Genomic DNA, 18,932 nt, shown 5'->3' with positions numbered 1-18,932 from the left:
ACCTCTTTCCTTCTTTCTGTCTTTCTTTGATGTCCGATTAACAAGTATGGATTGCAGGAACTGGCAGAAGGGGCTTTGATAAGTGCTTCCTGATCAAGGCTCTGTGATGAGCACTTTGAGGCTTCAGTGAGTGCGTGCTGGTGAGGGCTGGGGTTCTGAGTTTTGATCCGCTCCAAAAGTGTTCGTTTTGAGCCATGCGGTGGGGGCTGTGTGGTATGTTTCCAGTGGCCCACTTTCAGTGCTTGTTTCAAAAGCATTGGGCAGGCCCAGGACGAACACTAATGGATGCAAGCTTTGAATTCGGCCCCTGACATCAGCTTTGATTGGTGTTTTGAGCAATAGGAGACAATTATCTAACTTTACCTTGTTTGCTTAAGTGGAGGAACGTAATATATATAACCCTTCATTTCAACGCCACCCTTGCTGATGTGAACTTGGCAGTGACAAGCAATGTTGGGCGTAATGAGGTAAAGGTGCTGAAAATTTTTCAGGAATAACATCAACACTTCTGTGCTTCCTTTTGTCCTTGTTTGTTTTGGGCAGACAATTTCAAGGTGAGAGAGAGACAGAGAGAATAAACATTTTTTGATGAGTGTAAGTGCTGATGACAGAATGAATTTTTCGTGAATTCCTTCAGTTAAAACGCTGGGTGAAAGTTGAGGTCTGGCCAATGTGGACTTGTATAGCAGTGCTTTTGTGAACTTTCAGACAGATGAAAAGGAGGAGTTAATTCTGGCCAAATTTTTTTTACTTCAATTAACTTCCAATAAAATTAAGGGGCATACCTGTCATCACGCCAATATAATAGGCTTTTAACAGATCATCCTTCAATTTTTTTCTGTTCTCTTATCCTTTTCCCCTGTGCTTTCTTATGGTTATGTTTGTAGTTTTTCACACACCTGTGTGCTGGCCACCCGCTTACTTGCATGTGATTGCTTTATCGTTTCACCTCTAAGGCTTGAGAGTGCCGTAATCATGGGGCATGATGTTTTTATGTATCGAGTTATCAAGTGATGTACAACCTAGTTGGTTGCACCCCAGTATACACACTGGCATATCAGACACGCATGTGCCCACAGAGAAGAATTGGCTAAGACCTCATGAAACTGATGAGTTATTTTTGTCAATCACACAATCAATGAATAAATCAACCAATGAATCAACCACTGTGGAAAAACCGGTGGTTTCAGTGAGCAATGCCATCATCTGATGCTGAGCTTTGTGCCGTTCACACTTCTGTGCTGTTGTTCTTAGACTTCTGTTCTTGGTCACGTGTGTTCTGTCCCTTACTCTGCTGACACGGTGGCTGGCATGTTTGCACAGGAGGACGTTGAGCTGCCGTCGGCCCGCAAGATCCTGCGCAAGGCCCGTCCGGACTGTGGCTGGTTCTTCCTCGTCTCGCTGTCGTCCCTGGTGGTGGGCGCCTCCCTCCCCATATTCGCCATCTTCTACAGCGAGATATTTCACGTGAGTGAGCATCAGCCAGTTCCTTGACAGCACCCTTGGGGGGGGACGTGGGTTTGAAAGGTTAATTATACCGTATTTACTTGAATCTAGGCCGACACTTTTTTTTAGAAAAGTCGCTTACAAAATTCGGGGGTCGGCTTATAGATTCGAGGATTTGGCTTTCCTGTCACCGCCAGACACTCCACGACACTTTATTCGGCAGCAAAAAGAGGGTGGAATGCCTGTGACGATGGAGATGATACAGGTGAAGGCGAGGGAGATCGCAAACATTCAAGGCGTCGCGCGAACTCGTTCAATGCCAGCAGGGGCTGGGTCGCTTGTTTTATGAAGTGGTTTGGGTTCGGCCTGCAACGGCAGACATCTGTGCGCCAAAAGCTACCCCCTGACTTTGAGGAGAAGCTAGTAACATTCCTGGGCTTTGTCACCGAGAAGCGGCTAGAAAAGGAGGGCAGACTTGGCTAGATGGGAAGCGCCGATCAAACCCCAGTGTATTTTGACATGCCTGTGGCCTACACCGTGAATGACAGGGGCGCGAAAGAAGTGAAAGTCAGAACTGCAGGCTACGAAAAGCAGTACACCATCGGGATGTTGTGTTCCACGGCCGATACATTATTTTTTGGAGGAAGACTCTTCCAGCCGGGGAAGTTTTCCCCAAGAACGCTGTTGTACGAGCCCACAAGAATGGGGGGTGAGTGGTGCCCTCATCGAAGATTCGGTTAAGACTGTTTCGTAGTGCCGTGCTGGGGCTCCACTGTTGAACGAGTCACTCCTGCTTCTCATCTCCTACCGCAGCCACTTGACAGATGCCGTTAAGTCGGTACTTTCAAAGGGCGGTACGGTCATTGCAGTGATACCCGTCGGTATGATGAACCAGTTATGACTGGTCGACATGGCCATCAGCAAGCCATTTAAGGACAGGCCAAAGAAGCATTGCAAAGACTGGTTAACCCTTACAAAGACTGGCATTAGAAATACTGGTTAATCTGGTTAATATGCACTGCTTAACCCTCAATTTTTGCGTTTCAGATGCTCCGTGTGATCGCCCACTATGAAGGGCACTCGACCAAATATAAAAACAGATTTCTTTCAGCGTCTAAGCCCGGGCTCGTTGACACATATGTGGGCCCTCCCTAGGCTTATAAATATGAACGGGCCCCCTTAGCCCGGGCCTGGCCTGGGCCCGAGCTAAGGTGTTACAGGTTCGGTTCGAACTCGGGTTTCCTAAAGAGAGCTCGGGCCGGGCCTGGCCCTTAAAATCAGGCCCGTGCAGTGCTCTACTGTATATATCACTCTACTGGAAATGAGGACAATGTTCTTACTGTGGATTTTTGTGTCTGAGAGAGTGAAACCCCGTGGCCTCGTTTTTTTCAACCATCCCTTGCAGACGTTCACCCTCGTAGGGCAGGAGATGCAGGAGGCGGCTTTCTTCTGGTCCATGATGTTTCTGGTGTTAGCAGCAGCTAGTGGCCTGGGCCACTTCTTCAGGGTGAGTGCCTCCTCTTGACAATCGCTTAGGGACTCTCAGTACTGCGATGTCTACCCACTTCACGTTCAAGATGTTTGTGAATAATTGGGCCAAATTTTGGGGCAAGTTCTCTTTCGAAAGTTGGGCACTTCTCAGGATTTTGTAGTTGGTGTTTAAGATGACGTTAACAAACAACCAAATTTTCTCGCCCAGGTAGCTTTTTGAAAAGGTAGTGGTAGTGGTGGTTGATTTGAGAGTTTGTTTTCTATTATTTCCCACCAGAATGCTCTGGTGTTGCGGAAGAGCACGGAAAGTCCCTGCACACTTGTAGCTGTGGGTACTGTATCTTTTTCGCTGCAGTCACTTAGGAATTGGGCTGCTTTCAAATGGCCAGTGCTGTGAGTGTCTGACGCTGCCTATGAAGCTCTGAACGGCTTTAGAAGCATTCCCTGTTTCTGCGCAAACAGTTGTAGGCCTTGGGCCAGTGTATGGAGAAAGTGGTTCATATAAGTATCTTATTACCAAACTGCTAAGGTAATTTTTTGTTGGCATCACACAACTTATTTATTTGAATCTTTTGTTTTCTGACTATGTGAAAGAAGGCGACCACGCTCTTCAAGTTCATTTCTTAACCCTTTGAGGGTCAAATTTTTTTGTCAAATGCGACCCCCCAGGGCCGATTTTTTTTATGCTGATTTAAATTCTTTGGATGAATCTATTTCTAGAAAAATATTATCGTAATTTTTTTTAGGGTGACCATAAAGTGGCTAAAAAATCGTGTGTGGTGTTACATATATGTGGTTTATTCATGAGTAACACAAGACAAATTCTAAATAAAAACGAGAGAGTAACAAGCGGGCATCTTTTGAGTGAATCAAAATCAGATGACATCAGTTTCGCGGGTGAAATAAGAGGGAAGTGCCCGGAGCACGATACCGAAACCAGCCGCTGCGCCCCGTGCAGCTGGATGTGCGAGCGATAGATGGCGCACCGCTCATAAAAAATACAAAAAAAAGGAGAAAAGAGCCTCATCAGTTTCGCAGGCGCCCTTGGTCTGTGGCAGGCGCAAGAAGCGAGACGCGCCCGGAGGGCGTAAGGGGCCTTAGGTGGGCGATACCCAGCGCGCCCCCTCGTTACCGGATGCGCAAGTGATAGCCGGCGCGCCGCTGAAGTAAACATAAAAAAAAAATAAAAAGAAGAGCCATCGGTGCAAGAAAATATTTTGATGTATTTCCGCAGTGTGGCAGCACGTGCCAAGCAAGAGAAGTTGGCAAAAAGGGCGCGCTTTTTAAACATACAAGCAATAACGTACATGTACGTTATTGACTATTTTGAAGGTGATTGCAGAGGACGTACACGTACGTTTGTGACCCTGAAAGGGTTAAAAGTAGGGTCTTGGGGGGGGAAGGGACATTTTGTAAACTTGTAGATGGTATTCACTGAAAAGTTTAGCTGTCAATTTCTTCGTTTAGCAACACTGAAAACAGCCACGGACATGGTGCGGCTTGTGCCACTGCACTCGCATGCCGCAGGAAAAAAAAAAAAAAAAAAAAAAAGAAAGAAAACACTGGCGTGTGTCGTCTGCTCCTTTTAATCCGATTCTCAGTGGTGGTGTCAACAGAGATGTTATTAATCGCCCTCACATTGGAGTAGAGGCACTACTTTGCCTCCGGTGGGGTAGAGTTTGGAACGTCCAACACACATCATGTGCTTGGCACGGGCAGGCACCGCCATTCCGCGAAGCCCGACGTAACCAGTGACGGCGCACTCACATGATTGCCTGCATGCGTGCCTCACCAGTGAATACAACCTATAGAGACATCTACTGTGTCGTGCATTTTTTTTTTTTTTTTTTTTAAGAATTGCAGTACAGTGCAGTCTCTGTTCGCAAGACCGAGCGAAACATGTCACTGTATCTGCGCTGTTACAGACCCTGGGCGTAGGCATCGCCGGCGAGAACCTGACGTTCCGTCTTCGAGTGGCCGTGCTGGCAAACATCTTGCGGCAGCACATAGGCTGGTTCGATGAGGACTCCCACTCCTCAGCCAAACTGGCCTCTCGACTTGCCACCGATGTACCCGTCGTCAAAACGGTAAGTTTGCGCAGCCTCTCCTGTCTTGTGCCAAGAAAGGGTGATTGGAGTTGCCTACTTTAACACGATAAAACCTACCCCGCTTCCGTGTATAGCCAAAAATGCTGTTCTGGGACTTTCTAAATCGTCAAAAGAAGCCGCCTGTATAATGTGTACAACATTTTGCCCATCATTAGGTTTCACTATGAGCAGTGGCCATTAGTGTAGTGTGCCGAGCAATGTGCTCGTATTGTGCAGGAAATATTATTTTCAATTTAAGTGTTTAAATCACGACCGCTGTTGAAATAAAGCTGTCACAGCTATAAAAAAAGGTGGTTGTGGTGTTTCATTTAGGCACTGATAATGTGGCGTTCTGTTTATGTTGTGTATTGAATGCGTTTTTCACCTTTTCACCAATTTTGGTTGTAGAATATAAGAGTGCAGACAGTTACTGTCTATTGCAACTTATAACTGTATAATGGTACAGTTCGTGACTTACAAACAATTCAGAGACAGAGTTTAAAAGAGGTAAAAGTTATGCAAACATGAAACACAGAAAAAAAGGAGCCCTAAGTTTACAAAAAGGCTGATATCACAGCTGGAAATAGAGCAACAAGTAGTAGAGATTGGTTGGTGCCTTTGGGGGCGAAGCCCCTTAGGGGCTTGGGCTGTCGGCATCTTATGTCATTGTAGATAATGTAGTCATGGTACTAAAACACTGGGACACTCGTTTTTCAATGTATTGCGCTTAAGGGGGGACGCGGCTTTCAACTTCAGAAAAATGACCAAAACATTGTTTTTTTGACAGCCACATATTCGGCTTCTATGTTTCCTATTCTGTACATCTGCGAAGTTTTTCTGCTGAAAAGCATCGCAAAGTGGCATAAAAAAATAGTTTTGCCAGGCGCGGTGACAAACTATCAGTGCAAAAGGGCGAAAAAATGGCAATTTTCGGAGCACTGTATCTCCGCAACGGTGCCACCGGGCGCGGCCATTTTGATATCGTCAGATCGGCCAAGCGTTCGTCTTTCCGGTTCCGCTCATCTCTTTTATCTTCGTTCATTCAGAAACGCACGAACGGCAGAAAAGAAACGACGCACAAACGAAGCTAGAAATAGATGCTGAAGCGCTATTCGTCCTCCGGTCGGGCCGCGCTAAGACGGCCCTCCTGATTGGTTGCCGCGGCGCAATGCAAGATGGCGGCCTCCAGAACTGCGTAGCGTGTGGTTTGAGTTCATTTTCAGTGCTTCGCTCGGCCAAGTTTCTATTCAGTCGGTGGTATTCAACACGGACGTTATCGCGATAGGAATGCCTGAGATCACGAGTCAGGTTACGGGAAGTTGTGTGGCTCGAAAGGCGGAGGTCATCGAACGCTTCGTGGGGCGCGTGACTCTACCGTCGCCAGACCCCGGTGGGTGACGCGGTGTGCGCGCTTGCGATAGCGGTTCGTGAAGTGAACTTTTAGTCGGATTTGCGATGTTACACGCTTAGTTATTGCTGTGTTTTGATTGTGGGCTCGCTAGCCTTGGGAAAGAAACGGTTGATGCGTCAAACGCTGTGGCGCGCACGGCATAGCCGACGCTCATTGCAGCATCACGTCTGTGCAACCGGTTACTATTGAACGCCTGTAGTTGTAATTAATGCCTGCGACATTAGATTTAATCTTAAAAGCGACCTGACAAGCCATATCAGGGATAATCAAAGTACGGTATGTCGCGGTAAGCGTGTGCTGCGATGCGTGCGAGCCATATCGTTTTTCTTGCACGACGTTTCCCATGCACTTCTAATAATCATGCAAACAGGTTTGAGTTAGGAATATAGGAATAAAAATATGTTCTCTGCGTTAAAAATTTACCTTACTGTCGCAGCATTTAACAGTGATTTTTTTAGGGAAATTATTGACTCCAATGCATATACATGGCTTGCACGTGACGTCACTTCCGCCCGCTCGTAGTTACTGCGCCCATGTTGGAGCACCGCGCGCCGCTCTCTATGCGTAGTGTGTGTACGTTTCTCGGCTGATGCACCTGACCCACTACAGGCTTACCGCTTTCTGAGCAAGATGCCGCCAGCTTCGAGAGTCGAGGCTCTCGACGCGGCGTATCGTGCGCAGCTGATCGGATTAGCCCGCGCGCGCTACGAGGAAAAGATGCGGATGTGCGACAGCGTGGATCCCTTCACGCTGCGGCCGGGACTGGACACCGTGACCGATGTTGCCGAGTTTCCCGAAGTGACGCACGGAGACATCGTGAACTATCTTGTTTACTCCTCCAGTTTTGTGACCTGTCTCATTTTCGTTCTCGTCAACTTCGTCACTATCTGGAACGGTTGCAACGTCGTCGCCGTGGCTGGGGTCCGTCGGCTGCGTGGACGCCGCCGTGGCTGCGTGGACGCCGCCGTGGCTGCGTCGCGCGGTCTCAGCGGTCTTTTTCCCTGTACGCCGCTTTTTCGATCGTTCGTAACAATCGGTACAACGAGCTTTGGTGCCGTAGCCAAGCGCAAGCGACGGCGCCCAGTCAGGGTGTGCCTTGTCCCAAATCATGGCTGGCCTGCCTACAAGCACAAAATGCACATTTTCTACATTTGTACGCGGCGCTTGGATTTGCTGTAGATGTTGCTGGCTTACCTGTCACAAAGTGGGCACCGCAGACTCGAATGTGATGGCTGTTCGAGATCGGCACGTTTTATGCGTGATAGCCACAGGCTTCGCCGTCTCACACTCAGGTCTTTCGTCCGCTCACACTGACTTGATACAACTTTCGGTAGACGAAATAGGCTGCTGTTCGCCGATTTCTCCCTCGAATTCGACTTGCTACGGTTCGAGCAGCCGACAACAGCGCACAACACCATTGTGGGAACGCCGTCCAGTCGCTGCCGCTTCCACAGCCGCACGGAGACAGTGCCGTGTAGGGTATCCGCAGAGTTGGCGGTGGTCCAATATGGACATTATGCATCCCAGCATTCCCCGTTGTGACGTCGGTGCAAGGCATGTATAATTTATGGCTTAGGGCATACTGACTGTGCTGCGAGAAATGTTGGATGCCGTCAAAAGTAGTGAAAAAAAAAACCCTTCCATCAAAGTTGGAGTTATGCACAATATTATACCAAGCTTCAAAGTAGCTCATTTGCACCCTTGTGGTATGCAAACTTTTGGCAATGAACACCTGCACGTATGAGTACTGAGTTGCTGCGCCAGGCAAAGTAATAAAACATAAAAGAAGCCAGAAATTTTCAAATTTAGGTAAAGAAATGCTTCACTTGTTGCCATGGGGACAACACTGCAAAGGGAAGTTGTCCAGGGCGATACAGCCAACCAGCTAACCTACTTTGCATTGAAAGCCTAGTGAAAGCCATCTCCCCCTCCGTTTGGTCTGCTAACTGGGCTATGTACTCTTAACAGACGAGCTGAAAATGATGTTTTGTGGAAAGAGAGAGGCTGTAAAAGGCTCTCCAATTTCAAGGCAAGGCCTTCCAGAAGCCCCATGTTCAAAAGGACACAAAAGGCTACAACCGTGACGACTTTTGATAAGTGAAACCTATGTTGTAACTTCGAAAGCCGTTTTCTCAAAACAGTTTTTTTTTTGCCACCTGTGTCGCTTGTTCCAGGGATTTTTTTCTGACTGCTGGGTCTATTTTGATTCCATTTCTTGCATCACATTCCTTGATGAACAGTTCAGGTCGTGACACTCTTGGTTTTCCAGATTTGTTTTTTGTGATTTTTTTATTCAAATAGTCGTTCACAGTTGACATGCCTGTTGCACATTAACCTCTAAAAAAACGAGAACTAAAAAACATTGTGTTGTAAAAAAAAATTATAAAACTGTCACGACCTCGTCCATTCATTTGGGAATGCAAAGCACTCCGAACAAGTTTTCTATCATGTTTTATAAGTCGCTCAAGCTCGATACAAGCAAAACAAAGAAAATTTAATAAATAAAAAGTTATCCAAATATTACCTTGAAATTTTTATGGTGTTATCACAGAAGCATTTCCAGTTGCTGTGCCAATTTTAATCAAAATCAACAAAGAAATAAAAAAGTTGATTTTGAAAGCCACGTCCCCCCTTAAATGTAACACGTACTAAAAGAACACACCAGAAAAATCATTTTCCAATGCCCCGCGCTAGAACGCTTTGTGCTTCAAAGGCAAGAGACTTTTACAGCAAAGCTGTATACCTCTACCCCTCAACGGTTTCATCTCCGTGGGCAAAAACTCCAAGCGCCAAGAATACACGTATACACTGCATGCTTTGCTCCTCCTTAGGTATGACGTCAGTTGAGATGGCCCGGGATTTATTGGCATACAAACAGGCTTAGTTTATGGTGTCCTTGTCCGCAACTTTCGTCTTAAAACTACCTCTTCTGTGTCTTGTAACAAACTCGACGACTGTGGGCTTTCTCAGTTTGTCATCTCTCTGTTACTCCTAAGATCATTCACTCAAAACAAGGTAGGCGCCGCTGTTTCTTTGACAGAGGTGAGAAACAGAAACAGCTGTGCATCCAACATTACCTGTGCGTTAAGTAGCGGCGGGCTGCGCAAATGAATCTGCAGCCCTTCACTGTGGACGCATCCAATATTTCGCGTGCAGCCTTGGCGTGTTAAGCTCCAAGTTTGAAATTTCACTTCAACTTAACATTTACGGCTGTGGCCTTGTGCTGCTGAGTCGAAGGACACGAGTTCAATTCTTCGATGTTTTTTCTGATGGTGGTGAAAAGCGGAAACACCCGAGTGCTCATATTTCGCCGCACATTACATATCCCTAGGTGGTCATGATTAATCCAGAGCCCTCCAGTGTGGTACGCCTCATAGTTCAGGTGCAGCTTTGGCGCATGGAAGCCAAAATTTTTCTTTCCTTGTTGACTTCTGGTTCCCTCTGCTGAGCCCATGGTGTCAAAATGAATCATCTTTGGTGTCCAACTGCGGTGATGTTTGTGCCCATGATGTTCAAATTCAAATTGAAATTGAAATTTATTCAGAGAAGCACAAAAGTGTATTAACATAGGGGGAATTTACAGGAGGAGGTCCCAAGGTTTCTGAACCGCAGGCGGGACCTCCTATGCTAGATGTTTCGGAGATAACAAGTTGTGAGCACAATACGACCAGTATGTATTGCATACGTTATACAAAACTTATAAAACATCGTGTAAGAATGGGATATTAAAAAAAATATAACACATTGTGGAAAAAACAGGAAAATTGTAAACAGTTGACAACAAAACAAGCAGGGAAAGATGTCACACAAGAAAAATATTTCTAGGAGTTACTGGTGAGTAGCTAAGAACATTTTCAATTTTCTTTTAAATGGCTGAAGCGAGCTAACTATCTTTATTTCCAGTGGTACATCATTCCAAAAAGAAACAGCAGAAAAAAGTAGACTAAATTTGCCATAATTAGTTCTTACCTTGGGCAATAACAAGTTCTGACGGGAGGAAAACCTAGTGCAATTAGGGTTGGTTAACATGTGGCGAGGGAAAATGTCAAGATCTAGGAGGCTATGCTGCACTTCAAAAAACAGAACTCCAACGCTATACAAATACATCTTTGGCAAAGGTAATATATTAGGTTGAGTAAAGATAGGAAGAGATGGTGACCTTTTTGGGGAAAACGTTATTATATGCATTGCTTGTTTTTGAAGTTTTTCTAATGGTGAAAGGTGATTTTTATACGATCAACCCCACGATGTGATGCAGTAGTTCAAGTGGCTATGGATAAATGCATAATATAAATCCAACAGAGTTTTCGTACTGAAGTACAGTCTAGCTCTAAGAAACGCTCAAATGCCAAATGATATCTTTTTGCAAATGGAGGAGATGTGGCATTGGAACTTTAAGTGAGTGTCAGCAATAACACCTAAAAAGGGTGTTTGGTTCCGCAGTAGAATGGGATTGTGACCTATATGGAGGCAAGGATTTATTTGCAATTTTTTATTCGGGGAGTGAAATACCATAAGGGTCGATTTGGACAAGTTAATAGATAGTTTGTTATTAGCACACCAATTTACAAGGGAAGATAAGTCATTTTGCAAATCAGAAATTAATCAGGATTGTCTAAAAAGATAGTGGTATCATCGGCGTATAAAATGCATTTCGAGCGCGTGAAACACTATGGCAAATCATTTACATAAGTAAGGAATAAAAGCGGCCCTAAAACAGAGCCTTGGAGGACGCCTTTCCTGTTAAAAGCAGAGGAAGAAAAAGTGCCATTGACGCAAACAATTTGCTGCCTATCTGACAAGAAGCTTTTCAACAGTTGAAGGGGCGGTCCAGCTATTCGGTATAACTGAAGCTTAGTGAAGAGGATATCGTGATCAGTACTGTCGAATGCCTTCGATAAGTCAACGAATACCGAACCAGCGTAATTTCCTTTGTCAATGAATAATTTAATGCTATCGACAAAACATGCCAAAGCTTTATCTGTTGAAAGGTCAGGTCGAAAACCGAATTGACTGGGAGTTAGTATATTAAACTTTTTATAATAGTTAAACAGTCTCTTTTTGATTAACTTTTCAAGCACTTTGTAGAGAGGAAACTCTGATAAATCATCAATGATATGTCGTTGCAGTAATGGAGACCGTTTTAGCAATGATAGCTTACTCGCTGTCATAATCAATTATTTTACATAAAAATCTGCGGATGAAATAAAGCATTTAAGCACAAAAGGTTCACTTTGTACTTGCACCAAATAAAATGAAGGCATGCATAAGGCGTGCACGTCCTGATCACAGCCCGTCTAGGATGCCTTTTGTATCATCCCAGTAGGGAATCCACACGTTTTTAGTATGCATGACTTGGGATATGGGACGTACCGTATGTACTTTTTTGGGTTGTTCCTGGGACGTTACGTGTTGTCTGGCATGTTAAAGCCATTGATGTTGAGAAAAGGCATGCAGCATTATGACAGAGGGCTATCGTAAGTTACAAGGTGTGACATCTGCGTACGGCAGACTCCTTCGTAGTTCCGTGCAGTGTCAGTGTTGATAAAACAGCCTGTGCGAAACATAGTATTGTTATGTGGCGGCGGGACAATGATGAGGCGAACCATGGGTAATGGTGAAGTGGTGTGTTTATGAGATGGCACCGATCGGAGTGGCGCGCAGGCTACGCGCCTCACGCAACTTCTTTCTCCTTGGACGTTGGGATCGTCGCACTGTGCTGCACTCGTGTCATCGTCATCTCGCGAAATGCACTGCAGGCGACGGGCTACCGGCTGGCCGTGATGTTCACAGCGCTGGTGACCCTGGGCACGAGCCTGACGCTAGCCTTTGCCTTTGGCTGGAAGCTGGCCCTGGCCCTGGTGGCCATCGTGCCCATCCTGGCCCTGGCAGGGGGGCTGCAGCTGCGCGTGGAGAAGGCCTCCCAGCGCAGGGACACCCACCTCATGAGCCACGCTGTGCAGGTGGGTTTGCCCTCCTCTTTGATGCTAAGGGGCGGTGAAAACAAAGTACAAGTTTGGTTCGTTAGAAAGGTGTCTTTGTCTCTGTGACAATGGTGCGGATTTTATCACATACTGCAAACAAATAATCGAGAAATTAAGGAAAAGAGGTGAAGCACAAGGCAACTTTTCAGTCGGGGTGTCTATGACGTCACGGAATCTGGTTTGTGTGATAGGCGACCACCGACCCAATCCACAGCCAAGGACATCACTCGGCAATCCTAGTGGGGCCTCTACTTTTGTTTGATGTCTAGATTTCTAGAATGGATGTCTAGAATAGTAATGTGCATTTGGCACACTGATAACTGCGTATTCAGTGTTCCCTCTCTTGTGTGACTGCTGAATTGTTGTGTAATGCAATACTTGAAAGTGCTGCAATATTTGTTGCATTTTTTTTTTTCAGTTAAAACAAACATTTGAGCTGGTTACCGAAGCCTAGTTCTTTCAAGTTGAGCAAAGTTGTGTTTTGTCTTCGTGGCAGTGGCAACTGTGCCCCAGAAAAGAAAGCACTTGGGAGATACGATGGAAGAAAAGTGGTAGTGCCATCTCTGGAAGTCGTAAGGAAGTCGGTGTTGCCAGTTTCAGTGCTTGCCTCCCAGTGTTGTGTCTCAGTTGCGAAAAAGTGTCGAGGGCTGTCTTTGTAGCTTCCCCAGGCCATGGGTCAAGCATTTATGTCCCCTCAAGATTGCACCTGACCTTTTTATGCTGATGTGTGGCACTAGGACTGCTAGAACTGAGGTTTCGTATGCATGTGTCTTGCCATAATCTGGAACGACGGCAGCATGAACGCCAGCAGTCAAGAATGCCAGAGAGGATGTGGCGGAAGTTGTTTGCCTCAATATTTTGTGGAAGTTGGCATTTTGTAATGTTAGGAGAGGAAAAGAGGGCTGCTGGTTACAACACCTGGCTCTATACACACATGCGCAGGTACTCACACACACGGTCACTTCTATTTGCCAGTCGTGAGCAGTTCCTGGGTAGTTCCTGGGCAGCCCAGAATTGTTCTCGGAATGGAAATTCCTTGGGCAAATAAAATTCGGAGCTGCTCTTGAGCAGTTACGGGCAGTCCACAATGACAAATAAAAGAGGGCTACATATATATACATTCAAGTTCTGAGAAAACGTAGTGAGGTTGACGTCTGGGCTAGTTGGTTCAACATTTTAAATTTACAGTGCAATAAAGACGCACACAAGTACCAGTGAGGGACATGCGCAGCGCTGCTGGTCTGAGAATCTGAAAAAATCTGAGAAAACGGCCTGTGGAGATTGTCACCCACCTCCATCTGGGGTGAAATATCTAATTTTCGAAAAGACCCCAGCTATCACCCGCCCCAAGCAATTGTGTTGTATTCAATGTTTTTGAAAGTCCAGGGAGCTTTTTTTTTTAAAAGTGGCTCAGTCATTATTTTTGTGCACTGTATGTGCACGTGCGTTATTTATGTGGCACTTCAACGTTTGAAGAAGTGCGTTCCGTTGCTGACAGATCTCCTCCCCCCCCTCTGCTTGTCTGCAGGTGATTACGGAGAGCATCGAGAACATCCGGGCTGTCCAGGAGCTCAACCTGGAGCCCACCTTCTTCGGCCTCTTTGTCAGCCACCTCTTGCTGCCGCTCATGTGAGTTTTTTTGAGAGAGGGGCCTTGTGTGCCACCACCCAGGGACGTTTTACGGTGCCCCGTTGTGCAAAAAACGGCCGTTGTTGTTGTCTGCTGCAGAAAATGGTTACCACTGTGAAGAGTAAGTAAAAACTGCACTGGAGTTCACATGTGAATTGAACCCGGGCCTATCAGAGTGTAGGAGCAGAGTTTGTTAACTCTCCAATCCTCACCCTCACCTTACAATCATGACCGGCTTATAATCAAATAAATACGGTAGTCTTTTACCTTCAAAGAACGTAAGACGAATTAATAATTGCCCCGAGGAATCTGGCTGTCCGCGCCCTGACTGTATGCACATTTTCATGTGCTGTTGTAAGCAGTGTTTACAATTAGTTTTGTTGTCACCAGTGCGTAGTTACTGGATGTAGTGTATGATCACAGCACGGCCCTAAAAAACAGTGCAACCAATAGGGTCAGCATTCTTTACATGTGAAGCTCCTGTAACGAATGGAATGGTAGATGGTGCTGTAAAAAGCGCGCTCAGCGAAGCGACCCTCAGACTTCTTTACAGAAGCATCACATGTAGGAAACCAAGTTAAACATAAAAAAGAAATGCACTTGCTCTTTAATTAAAAGGGTCAAGCTTTGGGCCTGTTGGTGATGCATGCATGGGACTACCAGTGCTAAGAATAGACAAAAGCGAAAATGAGAAAAGACACCACGACCACTCGTGGTGTCGTCTCTCGTTGTCGCCCTTGTGTTTTGTTAAGAGCTTTTGGTCCCATTCGTGCTTGCTCTGCTTATCACAAGCTATCTCAGAGCTGGGAGGTGATGTAGTTGGTGCACTGCTCACAACGGAGGAGCAGGGTGACATTGGGTAGAAGAAAACGCACTTAAAAAGGGTTTAGAATTGTTTTCTGATGCTAAAAAATGGGACAAAAGAGTGCGAGAAGACTTGGCGCCGGGTGCAACATCAGTATGTTTTTGTGGTGTTCCCTTTCTTAGATTTGTCCCCTTGCCTTAATCATGGCAGTTAGGAACATGCATAGAGCAGGACTAATTGTATTGAAACCTCCAGAAATTTGCTCTAGAAATCAGTGCTGTAAATGTGTGCTTGTTGCTTTTCTTGTAGCATGATGTATCTTTCTTGCCTCATGCATACTTCATGAACTTAGGGGGAATTTTTAGTTTCATTTTTTTTTTATCAATTTACCCCAGAAATGAAATACTTCACTTATCGTCATCTCATTGACAAGGGACTGCAAGGGATTTCAAAATAACTCAGAATAATGCTACCGGTCTAATGGCAGGTTCTGTGTGCGGTTCTGTTGAGGTCTCTTAAATGTTCTTTCACGTTGTGGGATATATGAGGGGTTCCTCGGGGCGACTAGCCAGTCCTGGCGTAAGCCACCACGCTAGCTCCCAGCGCGTCAACCACGCGGGCTCCCATGGCTACGGCAGCCCAGCGAGGTTCGCCGATACGAGAACACAGTAGACAGTAGTGCCGAAGCACAGCCGTTTATTTGGGGAATCATAAAGCATGCGAGCACAAGGCTCGACGGCGTTCACGAATCACGCCGTCCGGGTCGTGACCGCGAACGGGAGGCAGGCCCTCACGGCGCGCGACAAACAAAGCTCCCACCTGAGATGCATGTATCCACCACTGCCGCGTTCCGCCGATCTCGCCCCGACCGGGTCTCCGACGAAACTCTCCCGACTCCCGTGCGTGCACGCTCGCGCCGCCCGCGCGCCTATCCCCGCACACACACACATCGGTGGCGCCATCTCTCGGGGGACGCCGACGAACCAGCGGAGCGCCAGACCGGTTTCAGCGCACAAGCGTCTCTCCCGAAGCGTGCGCTGGCTCGGGATCGCAGGTCGCGGTTCTCCATGATTCCCACACTCCTCCCCCCTAAAACTGGACGCCACTTGAGCTCGAGTGACGCCACGTTGCACCACACTCGTCACGACGTCTCAAGTCAGCAAAACAGCCACCGAACGCCACTCCACACCAAAGTTCGCCACACGATGCCGCCGTCGCGATGCTCGCCTCACAAACCCGCAAACACATTGCAATGGTTCCAAGTCTCTCGCGTTTGGGCAGCACAGCAGGTTGGCAGGCCCGGGGGTAGCCTGCAGCCGCAGCCGACGAACGCCGGGGTCGCGCCATGATGTGACCCCCACTCCCAGCTCGAGGCGGCAACAGGAACGGCCGCGCCCACTGCGGCTGCCCGAAGGCTCGCGCCGCTCGCGTAGGCGCCAGATCCCGCCGCCTCCTGGGTTCCGTGGCCGCTTCGGCCGCAGGTCCTCCCGAACGGTTGGCTGCCGCCCGGCAGGCCGGAGCAGCAACTGGCGGTAGCTCCGCGGGCCGCGCTCGGCCCCGCCGGTGGTTCAGCAGGCCATCCTCGCTGTCCGTGGCAGTGGTGACTGGTGTGGCTCCCGGTGGTATCCGGGTATCCGTTTGCTGCAGGTCTCGCTCTCACCGACTGGTGCAAACGATTCCCAAACTTGAAGTGGGGAGCAGCGGGACTCTTGTGACTGGCCGGAAACCTTATCGACGATCTCGCCAAATAGGGTAACAAAGATGCCCGAGGGGACTCCCCCTTGCACGTTCGCTTGCTCGCGGAATCACGAGTCCGGCAACTGTGCTCCAGCAGCCATCCCCGCCTGGAGGCAGCTCGCCTGACTATTACGGGTTGTCGGCATCGAAACGCCCGTCCGAGCTATTTCGGCCTGGTGCATTGGTCGGCAAAGCAGCGTCAGCATCAAGCAGGCGGGCTCCTGCAACTCATTCGCAGCAATACAAGCTACCGTAGAGCCAGCGCCAACTGCAATACCAGCGGCTTACGGGCGCACATCACCGGTATAGGTCGCCTGAGAGTCCGTCTCTTACTAAGACTGGCGATCTCTCGCGACCAACGAGCCCGCTACCGAGCCGCGCGAAGCTCTTACTGCCTAAACGCAATCTCGAGCGGAGACTTCACGGCATCGAGACGCACGCACTCCGGAAGCGCGGAGACAACGGTCCCATTGCTCCCGCTTCCCCCCGCAGCGAGAAGAGACTGATTCTTCAGCGATCCCCCTCGCTCTTTGTCAGGCGTCAAATCGGCAAACACTCCGCCTCGGACTCGAAGCGCAGTAGCGGCGGGCTCATCGTGCGGCTTGCGAACTCCCACACACCGCACCCTCGCTCGGTAGTGTCCGCCGCGCCTGCGGGAAACTTCAACCGGCGCCGCCGGCGCGACTGCGCGGGGACGGCGCTACGAGGAAGGCGACCCGCCGCCATGTTGGAACAAGGCCTACGCACCTCCCGTCTCGCAAGCGGGCCGCGACTGCGGTGCTCGGAGGCATCCTACTGACTCACCGCCTGGTGCGGGTAGGAAGGTTTACACATTTGCCGTCACGGCTGTATCGGGCATCATAACTGTCTGCCTGCAACCGACTGGCGCGAGGCGTTTCGTCCGAAGTCTTCCGGACAAAGGGTAGCGGGCTACGACTGCAGCAACGCATTTCTCGGGGAGCTAGCAACCTCGAATTCGTCTGAATACGAGACCCACGTTCGGGCGCCATGTGGGATATATGAGGGGTTCCTCGGGGCGACTAGCCAGTCCTGGCGTAAGCCACCACGCTAGCTCCCAGCGCGTCAACCACGCGGGCTCCCATGGCTACGGCAGCCCAGCGAGGTTCGCCGATACGAGAACACAGTAGACAGTAGTGCCGAAGCACAGCCGTTTATTTGGGGAATCCCAAAGCATGCGAGCACAAGGCTCGACGGCGTTCACGAATCACGCCATCCTGGTCGTGACCGCGAACGGGAGGTAGGCCCTCACGGCGCGCGACAAACAAAGCTCCCACCTGAGATGCATGTATCCACCACCGCCGCGTTCCGCCGATCTCGCCCCGACCGGGTCTCCGACGAGACTCTCCCGACTCCCGTGCGTGCACGCTCGCGCCGCCCGCGCGCCTATCCCCGCACACACACACATCGGTGGCGCCATCTCTCGGGGGACGCCGACGAACCAGCGGAGCGCCAGTCCGGTTTCAGCGCACAAGCGTCTCTCCCGAAGCGCGCGCTGGCTCGGGATCGCAGGTCGCGGTTCTCCACGATTCCCACAACGTTACGCCTGCAAAGAATGTGTTTGAATCTCAGTTTTCTCTTTTCTTCAGCACTTTATAGGTATATGTGCCTCCACCTTCCCTGTGCACTTCTAATACAACTCTCTGATATTTCAAGTCAAATTTGTACTTGTAGGTCTGATGACAGTATCCTCACTCGACAAACCTGAGTGCCGTATTTTTCCGCATATAACCCGCATTAAAAAATCTGAAAATTTCAGTGGCGAAGTAGGGGTGCGGATAATACACGGGCAATGCGCATTGTGCTGCGAAGCTCCTACGCAGTAACACTGACCAAGCCTTCCATGGCAGCAATTGCGCAAAACATACAAGGACAAGGAAGAAAGTGAATTGTGACTTTCACCTTGCAGTCAGTGCATTCTGCTTGCTAAATATACGCTTTTTCTGTCTACGTAGTGTGTGATGTGTTGCTAGAGCAGTAAGTAGCTTTGGTGCAGCCTTTCCTGTATCAAATGTGCGGGCAGTGCGCGAGGATTTCTTTTTCTTTTCCGGCGGGCTTAAAGTGGGGGTGTGGATTATGCGCAGGGGCTGGTTATACGCGCGAAAATACAGTATGTGTTTATTATAGAAGGCTTGGTGTGTGTGTTCTTCCCGTGCAGCGAATCGAAAAAGCGGAGCATCCTGTTTGCGCTGTCCTTCGCCTTCTCGCAAGGTGTCATGTTCCTGGTGTACGGCTGTGCCTTCCGCCTGGGGGCCTTCCTAGTCACACGAGGGGAGATGGAGGCCACCAACGTGTACAGGTGGGTGCACGGCACTGCTACCGCG

At 48.5% G+C, this 18,932-nt stretch overlaps 1 protein-coding gene across 3 annotated transcripts in view; it reads left to right on the top strand.

Annotated features, from left to right (window-relative positions):
• The window catches only part of LOC144146089 (ATP-dependent translocase ABCB1-like), a 186,519-nt gene that overhangs the window by 152,891 nt on the left and 14,696 nt on the right, over nucleotides 1–18,932 (top strand). For all 3 annotated transcript variants that reach the window (XM_077678026.1, XM_077678028.1, XM_077678027.1), the window contains exons 17-22: nucleotides 1,324–1,467; nucleotides 2,852–2,953; nucleotides 4,863–5,024; nucleotides 12,195–12,398; nucleotides 13,948–14,048; nucleotides 18,767–18,907. In XM_077678026.1, coding sequence (XP_077534152.1) covers nucleotides 1,324–1,467; nucleotides 2,852–2,953; nucleotides 4,863–5,024; nucleotides 12,195–12,398; nucleotides 13,948–14,048; nucleotides 18,767–18,907 — 854 coding nt within the window. The remainder of the gene's footprint in view (nucleotides 1–1,323; nucleotides 1,468–2,851; nucleotides 2,954–4,862; nucleotides 5,025–12,194; nucleotides 12,399–13,947; nucleotides 14,049–18,766; nucleotides 18,908–18,932) is intronic.

This window comes from Haemaphysalis longicornis, unplaced genomic scaffold, assembly GCF_048455015.1.
Source record: "Haemaphysalis longicornis isolate Haplotype H1 unplaced genomic scaffold, Haemaphysalis longicornis Haplotype H1 scaffold_7, whole genome shotgun sequence".
NCBI classification, from domain to species: Eukaryota; Metazoa; Arthropoda; class Arachnida; order Ixodida; family Ixodidae; genus Haemaphysalis; species Haemaphysalis longicornis.
This window is presented reverse-complemented; position numbering and strand designations above follow the sequence as displayed.